This window comes from Solanum tuberosum, unplaced genomic scaffold (genome assembly GCF_000226075.1).
Source record: "Solanum tuberosum cultivar DM 1-3 516 R44 unplaced genomic scaffold, SolTub_3.0 scf00078, whole genome shotgun sequence".
Taxonomy (NCBI): domain Eukaryota; kingdom Viridiplantae; phylum Streptophyta; class Magnoliopsida; order Solanales; family Solanaceae; genus Solanum; species Solanum tuberosum.
This window is the reverse complement of record NW_006239005.1, coordinates 1,910,999-1,922,121: the sequence shown is the minus strand read 5'-3', so window position 1 is coordinate 1,922,121 and position 11,123 is coordinate 1,910,999. Positions and strand designations below refer to the sequence as shown.

The 11,123-nt window shown below is 36.1% G+C and overlaps 1 protein-coding gene across 1 annotated transcript; it reads right to left on the bottom strand.

Moving 5' to 3' along the window:
* Window positions 1-3,818: 3,818 nt before the first annotated feature.
* On the bottom strand, window positions 3,819-8,082 carry LOC102596533 (phosphomethylethanolamine N-methyltransferase-like). The gene is made up of 12 exons (XM_006346580.2): window positions 7,860-8,082; window positions 7,647-7,762; window positions 6,513-6,650; window positions 6,265-6,402; window positions 5,681-5,824; window positions 5,414-5,524; window positions 5,186-5,327; window positions 4,820-5,100; window positions 4,554-4,715; window positions 4,417-4,470; window positions 4,251-4,325; window positions 3,819-4,164 (listed from the first exon to the last, which is right to left on the bottom strand). The coding sequence occupies exons 1-12, from the start codon at window positions 7,900-7,902 to the stop codon at window positions 4,066-4,068; spliced, it is 1,503 nt and encodes a 500-aa protein (XP_006346642.1). The 5' UTR covers window positions 7,903-8,082; the 3' UTR covers window positions 3,819-4,065.
* Between the last annotated feature and the right edge of the window lie 3,041 nt (window positions 8,083-11,123).

Genomic DNA, 11,123 nt, shown 5'->3' with positions numbered 1-11,123 from the left:
GATCATGGAGGAAGCTCATAGCTCCATATATTCCATCCATACGGGTTCTACAAAGATGTATCGTGACTTGATAGAAGTGTATTGGTGGAGTAGCATGAAGAAGGGCATTGCAAAGTTTGTTGCTAAGTGTCCTAATTGCCAACAATTTAAAGTAGAGCACCAAAGGCCCGGTGGTATGGCTTCAGAATATAGAACTTCCGGAATAGAAGTGGGAGATGATCAATATGGACTTCATCACAGGTTTACCAAGGTCTCGCAGGCAACACGATTCTATTTGAGTAATTGTTGATAGAATGACTAAATCAGCTCACTTTTTACCGGTAAAGACTACCCATTCAGCTAAGGACTATTCCAAGTTGTATTTGCAAGAAATAGTTAGACTTCATAGAGTTCCGGTCTCCATTATTTCCGACAGAGGTGCACAATTTACTGCACAGTTTTAGAAGTCATTCCAAAAAAGCTTGGGTTCAAAGGTGAACTTAAGTACTGCCTTTCATCCTCAGACAGATGGGCAAGCAGAGTGCACTATTTAGACTTTAGAAGATATGTTGAGGGTCTGTGTGATCGATTTCAAGGGTAATTGGGATGATCACCTATCTCTCATCGAGTTCGCTTACAATAATAGTTACCACTCTAGCATCCAGATGGCTCATTATGAAGCTCTTTATGGGAGAAGATGCAAATCTCCTATTGGATAGTTCGAAGTTGGTGAAGCTGGGTTGATAGGACCAGACTTAGTTCATCAAGCTATGGAGAAGGTGAAAGTTATTCAAGAGAGGTTGAAAACAGTGCAGAGTCGTCATAAATCCTACACTGATGTTAGGAGGAGGGAGTTAGAGTTTGAATTAGATGATTGGGTATACTTGAAGGTTTCACCCATGAAAGGTGTTATGAGATTTGGTAAGAAGGGAAGCTTAGTCCCCGGTATATTGGTCCTTACAAATATCCAAGAGGATTGACAATGTAGCTTATGAGTTGGAGCTACCCCAAGAGTTAGAAGCGGTTCATCCGATATTTCACATCTCCATGTTGAAGAAGTGCATGGGCGATCCTTCATTGATGATACCAACCGAAGATATTGGAATCAAGGATAACTTATCTTATGAGGAGATTCCTGTTCAGATTCTAGATCGCCAAGTTCGCAAGTTTAGAACAAATGATGTAGCATCAGTCAAAGTTCTATGGAGAAATCAGTTTGTTGAGGAAGCCACTTGGGAAGCTGAGGAGGATATAAAGAAGTGGTACACACATCTCTTGGAATCCGGAGAAGCTCCAAATTAAGATACTAATCCTTTTCTTGGTATTTATTTATAAGTTGGCATGTTGTAATTGCATTGTTCTTGTTGGGTGTTTGAACTGTATGTTAGATGTTATCCCCTTAGACTGCTAAGATTAATCTCATTCGAGGATGAATGTTCCCAATGAGGAGATATTGTAACATCCCGCAACTAGAAAGAGCTAGAATTAGAAAGAGTCATTCTTGGAAAGAATGAAAAATCTGAAAAATTTGACAAAATTAAGTTAAGTAAGAGTTTTGGGTCAACTTCAAATGACCATAACTCCTTTCTCAGGATGATTTAGGTGTGCGACAAGATACCGTAGGAAATATCTTTGAATTATCTTTCCAACGCCGCAGAGTTTGCTTAGTTTCGAGTTTGTATGAGTGAGATATGTCCATTTGAAGTTGGGATGTCTATATAAGGAAAGTCAAAACCGGATTTTTGAAGGGCATTATGGTCTTTTCACCACCCAATTAATTAATTTCGTTTTTGGTAATTAAGTTGGGGTCTAAACTGATTGGATTCAGTTTATGCTTTTGAAAACTAAGTTAGGGTTTTGAGACAAGAGAAAAGAAGAGGAGAAAAGACTAGAAGAAGCAAGAAATCGTCAAGTTCTTGAAGCTAAGATCGTGGATTTCATCAAGGGGTGATCCCTACGAGGTATGTGAGATCACATAGCATTGTGTTAGTTCACCACGTGTCAATCATGATTCAATTCAGCGAAATTGTGTTGTTTTCAAGCAAATATTATGAGTTCTTGATGAAATTCGTTTAAGTTCTTGTGGGGTCTTTTTGTTGAAGTTTCTTGAGTTTGATTCATGAAATAAGGTGTGGTTTTGAGTAGAATCTTACGTATATTGATGATATAGTCGATTCTAAGTGTTTGGGAAAAGAACCAATTGAAATTAGAGGGTTTAGAGTTGAAAAATGAGCAAGAAAATTTGGGGATTTTCTGGGGAGGGGGTTGGGGCACCACGCCTCTTAGAGCGCCCCAAATAGGGCCTCTGAAGTTTGGGCTCTGGGGCGCCGCACCAGCCAGAGCGCCCCAACCCATGCTTTGAAATTTGCCCTCTGGCGCCTCCTGCACCTCTCAGAGCGCCAGGGACGCCAGTTCTTCCACCTTTTCCCACTTCTTTCCGTACTAGTTCCCTAGCAACGTACCTAAGTTTTCTAGTTGATTTCTACACTATAAGGTACGTCTAAAAATCATGATATCATCCATAAACATGAGATCATGAGCCTTGAATCCATACTTCAATTAAAGGAAAGTTAAGAGTCAAGTCAAGAGAAGTTCATAGAGTTTTCCAGAAGTCTTTTACAAACGTTTTAACTTTGTTTTAAGACTTGAGTTTTGAGTTGAGTAAAGATTGAAGTTCATTTCTTGAAAAGAGTATATGGGGACTATGTATTCCCAAAGAGTTAAAATGTTCTCACATTTAAACAAGAAAGGAAACTGAGATTTCCAAAGAGCCTTTGAGCTAGTTTTCAATAAAGTGTAAATGCTTTCACAATTAAGCAAGAGATGAAACTTTGATTTCCAAGATAGCCTTTGAGCTATGTTTTTGAGAAATTATCTCAAATCATAGAAAGAAGTATGTTTTTAAACACAAGAGCTAGTATCATATTTTAAGAGTAGTATTGAGCACCGATATGAGGGAGAGTTCAGACAAATCCCAGCCATCATGGGTAGAAAAGGGTCATACTTTTTAGATGATTCCTTAGTGCTTTTTAGCATAGACTAGTGAGTGTCTGTCCCCTTTTTTAAGCACAACTCTTCTGAGAGTTTTTCTTTACTACAAACTCCACATTAACTCAAACTCATTTGACTTAGAGTTCTACTTCAAGTGAAACTCATTTTTCAAATCAAATTCCTTGATTTTTTTAGTGTTGTAGTCGAACTCCTACTCTTCAATTCAACACATGTTTTTTTCTTGCGTTAATCAGAAATAACCATTATTTGTTCCTTAATTTTTGCACATATGTCTTTATTCAATATATGATCTTGCTATAGATTCAGCTCCTTGAGTCTATGTATCTATGAACAAGCTTGACTTGTATGTTTTATGTTACTTTGTCAATCATCAAAACCACATAGAATCTTTCCCAAAAAGAATGTCATATTTTCTTATTATACAACCATTAATGGCACCATCCTTATGTTTACTCTTTTTGGCTTCCACTTAATATTTTATTGGGAAGAAAAGTCAACGAAAAGTAAGTATTAAAGTGACTTTAATATGGGCAATTAGTAAACATAACAAAGTCTTTTCTTATTTCTAAAACTTCATGCCGTCAAACGGTGTCACATAAATTGAGACTAAGAGAGTAATTAAATTTATTGGGTTGTGGGTGGAGAAAAATTGACCTGGTACTCTAGTATTGTTGCAATCATTTTTCCACTCATACTTGATTATCCAATAGTTTATATTTAGCACATGAAGATTATGTTTGTTCTTTTGGAATCATAAATATTCATAACATCAAAAAAAAATCAGTAAGATGCACACACTATGTACCATGGATGTGGTGACAACCTGGTTTGTTAATAACAACATAGTTTTTGAACATTATTTATATGCATCACATAAGACTTGTTGTCCATTTGAATTAAGAACAGATCCCTCTAAGATGATAGAAGAAGTAGAAGATTTATATCTAAAGATTCAATCTTACAGTTGATCATACATCATAAAGATGTAAGAACATTATTATTACAAGGCAAGCTGAACAACATACGATACATAAGAACGTAAACGAAAACCAGATACATCCTGCATTTTGACAATCACTTCTTCTTGGCAATGAACAAACCCCACCTCTGTTCACCAGATGAACTCCTCAATAGCTTGGCCTTCCAACCTCCAACTATTTCATTGTAGTCTTGCTGTTAAATAATATTAGAATCAAAAGTGAGAAGTACTCCTTCAAACCACAAAATGAAAAATTACAAAGTGATAAAAAAGCACTCACTTCTGAGAATTCTTGGATAAATGAATCGCGTTCCTTCTCCACAGTATTCAACTCCTTTTGGAGAACATTAATGAACTGCAATAAAGTATAAAAAGTCTTTTTATGTTTGTCTCCATATCTAAGCTTTTGTTTATTTACAAAGAAAACATGGGCTGCAGAAACACACCTGTTCAGTTCGATCCTCAGCAATAACTTCATCAAAACTGGCATCTTTGAGCATCTATATTAAGGAAAATGGCATAAGAAACACTGTCATGCAAACAGAAAAGAGAAGGGGGTATGTCTTTTTGAATGAACGAATACCTGGCCATATGTTGCAACATCATGTAAATCATAACCCCTTTGCTTTATATACTCAGAAAACTCGTCCGATGCTGGTATTGGGCATTTGCAGTAATCACTTATGAGGACTTTGCCTCCTGGTTTCAGCCACCTGTAGAAAGATCTGAATAACGCGGGTTTGTCCTGAAAGAGTGAAAGTACACTATCATTTTACCATAAAAAGAGAAGTAAGACAGCCACATAGAGAAGGCGATTGAAGATTAATGTAGCACAAGAAAGGAAATTACTTGGATGTGAAGGATAGTGTCTCGACTGTAAATCACATCAAATGTGCCATCAGGATATGTTTTCTTTGTACAATCAGCAACCTCAAATTCAACGGCACATTTGAGACCAATTGAACGTTCAAGAGCAAACGATATCATGTTAATCGAGAGGTCAATAGCAACAACATGAACATCATAATTCTCAGCCATGTAAAAGTCACCTCCACCTATTCCACAGCCAACATCAAGGACTTTTTGGCCAGGTTGAAGATCCAACATAGAAACGAATTCTTTTGTGGTATCTGCTCAACATTAATTACCTAATTAGAGAAAACAAGATAAAGTAATATAAATGGTTTTGATTGGAACGAGCTAATTAAGGCTCACCAAGTCCTCCTGTGCTCACATAACCTTCTCCAAAGACACGTTCATATCGCAGTATGCCACTACATTTGTATTGAACATTGTCCAGGAAACGCTGGAATCCCCTGTCATCCTCAGAATTAACCTTTTGCCATAGCCAACAAATCTGCAAGACACAAGAAGCAAGGGTGGAGTGATTGGATGATCGGGTTAATAATAACATAAGGGGAGAGGAGGGAAGAAAATATATACCTGATTCTGATTCTTTTTGTTTTTAACATAAGCTCCAATGCACTTGCAACCGATGAGAGAAAGTTCAAATGATTTACCATCACCAGCATTTATATGACATTCTTTAAACACCTGCATACAAGTTAAGGACTCGAGAACGTTAAGTAGAGCAACACAAAAGTATATTTCAGGTACTGGGTAAACTGTTGAAAGCTAAGAAGATAACAGTTTTAAATGATCAACATAGTATCATTCCAATGGGAACAGAAATCGAAGAAATGTTAAGACCTTTGTGTAAAATCTAGGCTCCCGATAATGGGTTGGGTTGTTCTTTCGCTTGTGGTCTCCTGATTGATGGAAGCATGACTCTCTGAAAAATATGTAGCCTCCAACTTTCAACCATTTTACCATTCTCTCCACAAGACTCTGGACCTGAAATCAGCCAAAAAGAAACAATTTCAAAAGTCTAAAGTGTGAGAGATATTCCTAACACTCCTTAAGTCTAATCTTTCTGTACTGATCATTTGAGAAGTAGTCACACTAATCGTAAAATGTGCACTTGTTGAAAAATGTATCCAATTTCACCAATAGGCGCGATCATTCATAGTAGATTTTATGATCTACATAGGGAATAAATAGTCAAAAGAAAAATCACTCCTCAAAATTGCCGGTGGATGGAGGTTAATTACTTATTGCATAATCCTTCTTTTTAGAATGTTTTAGCAAAGAAAAGAGGATTCAGTTTGAATATCTATGAACAGTTGATGGATATGATGTTCGTAGGTTACATGATATCTGATCAAACAAACAATTCAAAATATCAAGTGCAATCCTTGTGAATTTCACACGACAGAAGATTAAAATAAAAGTACCTCTTCATCAGAAAGATACATCAGTAGCCAGTTTGAAAATATCAAGTCGACTGATTCAGGTGAAAACTTCAAATCTGGAGAAGTCACATCAGCACACATAAACTTGACATTCTTATGATGCTTATTGATGCTTTTATTCTGCAATAAGCAAATTAAGAGATGAGGAAAAAGAGGTATATATCCCCCAAAGTAATCAATTAACCTGCTGAATAAACTCGTCACACACTCCAACAATAAATGTCACAAACCTTCTTAATTGCACTATCGATAAAGTCCAGTGCTATGAGCTGCCCAGCATTTTTGGCTAACTCACTAGTGAAACGGCCAATACCAGCACCCAACTCTAACACTGATTTCCCTTCATATGGTGGGAGTAGAGAGAGCACCTAATATGAACATCCATCCACAAGTTTCAAAATATTTGAGTGATACTAATATATGTCAGAAAATCATGTCAAAAATCACAACAGAACATCCACAAGTATGCACAGAACACCCTTTTAGTAACTCCGAAGGAAACATAAAATCTTGCTACTAAGACCACAGTTTCACAAGCACAAAAATGAAGGTCATACAAAAATCATGTAGAGAACACCCGTATATCTAATGATAATATGAGGCTCACGAATTGCAAGAATCTTTTGGATCCAAGATTTGAAACAACTGAGAGGGTCATATAAGCAAGCACCTCTGCTTTTTGTTAACCAGAGGTCTGACTTCTCACTTTGAAACCAAAATTTGGTTCTATGATTTACTCCTACATGTTCTTCGATTTTTCTTCCTTCTTGGGGATGAACAAGTAGTAAAATTCAACTTAGCATGTACCAAAATTTGAATCCACTCATACAGCAAGAGAGTGCTATCTTAGTATACACATATCAACAGAAAATTCCAAAAATGAAAAGCTTCGATTTTAACAAGAAAGAAACAGATCCAAAGATTTTAAGACATTAGTTAGAGCCACTACTTTTCACTAACTTCTGTCCATAGTAAATAGGAGTAAAAGCAGAGAACATGAGTTTTAAACAACGAACTGAACATAATGTTGATTTTACCTGAACAAGTAAATTGAGTAATTCAGAATCAAACAGAAAATTTCCATATTTAACAAATCTTGATTAATTGTAAATTTGTGTTTCAACAGGGTAGGTGGAATCAAGTCATTATATGCAAGTATCAACTAACTGACACATAATATGGAAACAACATAACCTTATTTCTTTTGGAAAAAAAATACATGGGCATATTCTATTATTGAATATTCATGAAAATGACTTCGAAATTAAGACCAGCAAAAGAATATCCTTATCCAGATGAGGAAACGATCCGTTACAATTTGAATAGAAAAAAATGACCAAAGAAATGATCTGCCACGGTTATACCTCAGGCCTCTCTTCTTTGTCAAGATCAGCTGCTTTTGAATCAAGCATCATCGCTTCCACAGTAAGTTCCGATGTATGCTCCATCCAATAATTCTTCTGAATATCGCGTTCTTCTCCTGTACACGATCATAATCACCATTCATATTCATATTCATTTCATTTCAAACAAACAATCTCAATATATAAATATAAGAAAAGTCATGAACGCGAAACCTGATTTAGCACCAGCACCAGCAGCACCAATAACAGGAGCCATAATTGGAGGAAATCAACGACAACGAAAAAATTTAAATTATAATAGTAATATATTATTACAATGTAGATACGTTTGTTTACTAAGAACCCTCAACGGCAATGCGAGATCTAGTAAATGTTCTTGATCTACGGTTAAAGCTTCTGCCTTTCTGCTGCATCAGCTGCCGTAAATTGTTATGTTTTTAGTATAGTGGTTGTCTATCTATTTATAGGCAAAATGAAATGAGATTAATATTATTATTTTTTTTAAGGAAAATTAATTAATTACAAGATAACATAATCTCTATATATCTCCACCACTTGAAATTAATTACAAAAATATATTTTTTGCTTCTCTCTTAACATCCTGATAAATCACTCCAACAAATGCGACTCCGTACGTAAGGAGGCTCGAACCCGAGACCTCTTGGTCAAGGATGAAGGTTTACTTATCACACGACCACAACCCTTGTTGGTACTATTTTATATTGTTAGTGTAACAGAAAGAGAGGGTGGTTCTTGAAATGGTCAGGTGAGATGGAATCTGTTATGACAAATGGGCCTATGCCACGTGGTGGCTTTTTGGAGATTCTCATTCAAGACAAGGGTCCACTCCTACAAATATCCCCATCCTTTTAATTTCAAGAAAACAAATATGAAAGTGTGGTCCATGGTGAAGAAATTTATATTCAGTATATGAATCATCAATTATCATTATGTGCATATTTCTATATACCATTTTAATTCAAAGTTGGTATTTGTTTACTTTATATTTTCTCCGTCTCAATTTATGTGTCATACTTTTTTTGGTTTGTTTTCAAAAGAATGTTATCTTTGTATAATTAGAAAGAATTTGATTTTGAAATCTTCTTTTTTTGCTTAATGAAATAATTTATAATCACACAAATGCCTATTTGTTTGCACTTAATAAAGGTCTTAATCTTAATTATTCAAATATCAGTGATTAAGTTTATCTGTTTTAAAGGTTTAAATCTTAATCATTAAGTGTGTTTGTTTTTCCTTCTTTTACAACCACATAATGAGTCTAAATCATTAAGATATGTAAGAAAGTCTTAATATCATTAAGATGTTTGTTTAAGAAATTCTACAAAGATAACAGTTTGCCGCTACTGTATCTATTTTCACCCACTACCCACAAACACCATTTCAACCACAGCTACCATCCACAACCACTATCCCAGTCCAACCCTAACCCCAACCCCGACACCAACCTCAACCATCACTATCGCCAAACACTAAAATCAATCGTCATCACCATTAGCCATCAATTTCAATCATCACCACCAACAATTATTAAATCTCTTAATCAATATAGATAATTATCACTGTCACGCCTCGAGCCTGCACCCTGAACGTGGCCGACACTCAAGAACCATTGTTGGCCCCAAGCGAACCCTTGGTCTGGTTCAACTCTCAGCGAAAGGCTTACTCAATGAAAGATAAACTCAAAAGATAAACTTTTAACTCAAATATCTCATAATGATAAACGCAGAAATGTTTAGAGAACATTCAACTGGCCTCAAGGGAAACTCAAGTTTAGAACATAACAATTGAAATGAACAAGACTCATGAACTACTACTGTCTATCTATGAAGCCTCTAATACTATGAGGAATGTCGGGACAAGACCCCCGATCATCCTAACAAGCTGAAATAACTGAATATAAATAAGGGATCCTTCGGAAGCAAGAAGACTCACCAAACAACTCAGGAACTAAACTGGATCAAGGAAGCGCTGGTTAAAGATCCTGGTTACCTGTATCTGCATCATAAAAGATGCAGGACAAATAGCGTCAGTACATGGAATGTATGAGCATGCAAGGGGAAATCTAAAACACGACATAAGCTTGAACTGAAACTGAAGAAACAAATTACCTCGTCTCAACTCAACTCAATCTCAACTCAGTCTCATCTCATTTCAATATAAAAGCAAAAACAATAATGTGATATAAAGAAAAGCTTTAAAAATAGTAGATAGAAACTCAATGTATTGGAAAATACAATATAACTCAGTTTGTATGTAAAACTACAAAATAACTCTGTGTGGGAGATTCTCTAACCAACAACCATCACTATGAGTTATGTGATGACACAATGTCTCGCCCACGCTGCCAGAACTATCCTATACTTTCCCGAGGTATAGGACTACTAACTAAGTGGATCCACTAGTATATGCTTAAAAACAATAAGGAATCATCTAAAAAGTATGATCCTTTCTATCCACGTTGGCTACATGGTTTATGAGGACTTTGAGTTATCTGAACTCGTCTCCATATCGGTGCTCAATACTACTTCCAAAAATATAACTTGGCTCATATGTTTAAAAACATAACTCTTTCTCTGGTTTGAGATTATTACTCAAAATATTTCCCTTAAAAGAGATAGCACTCAAAACTGCTCCAGAACTCTTTTGGAAATCGATGTTTCCTCTCATCTTAAATGTAAAAACACTTACTCTTGGAATACTTAGTTAAAATATATCATTTTAAAGAAAATGAACTCAACTCTACTCATCCTCAAATTCAAGTGCTCAAGTCTTAAAACAAGTTTAAAATGATTGTAAAAGACTTCTCAAAATGACTCGGAAGATCTCTCAAGACTTAACTGTTAACTCTACCTTGAATTTGAATTATGGATTCAAGGGTTATAATTTTATGTTATGGATGATCTCTCTATGTTTAGATGTAATTTAGAGTGTGGAGATCAATTAGAAAACATCGGTATAATTCCAGGGAACTCATACGAAAAGAAGGTCGAAAGAGTAGGGGTCCTGGTGACCCTGACACACTGAGTGGCGCAGGGCGCCAACCCCTGAACTATTGAAGGGGGTTGGGGCGCACTGAGTTGCGCGATGCCCCAGGATCAAAACTGTAACGACGCGAGAGCACCCCCTAGTCGTTACAGGCGTATTCGACCACGAAGAGGTCTTATACAAGCCCTTAGAATTCGTCATAGCATGTATCATAGAATAAAATCACGGAAAATTTAAAACTTTTACTTTGGAAGTTCAACTTCACTTCATATATGAAAACCAGAATCTAACTTTGTCATAATGCACCATCTATACATAGAAGTATCGAAAATGGGACTTAGCCCTTACATCAATAAGAAGTCTTGAAATAGGAAAGTACAACAATGTCTTTCAACATAAGCAAAGAACTAAACATAGAAGCTAGATCATAGGGTCTTGTCCTCGGACTTCAGGACTCACCAACTTGGGGAA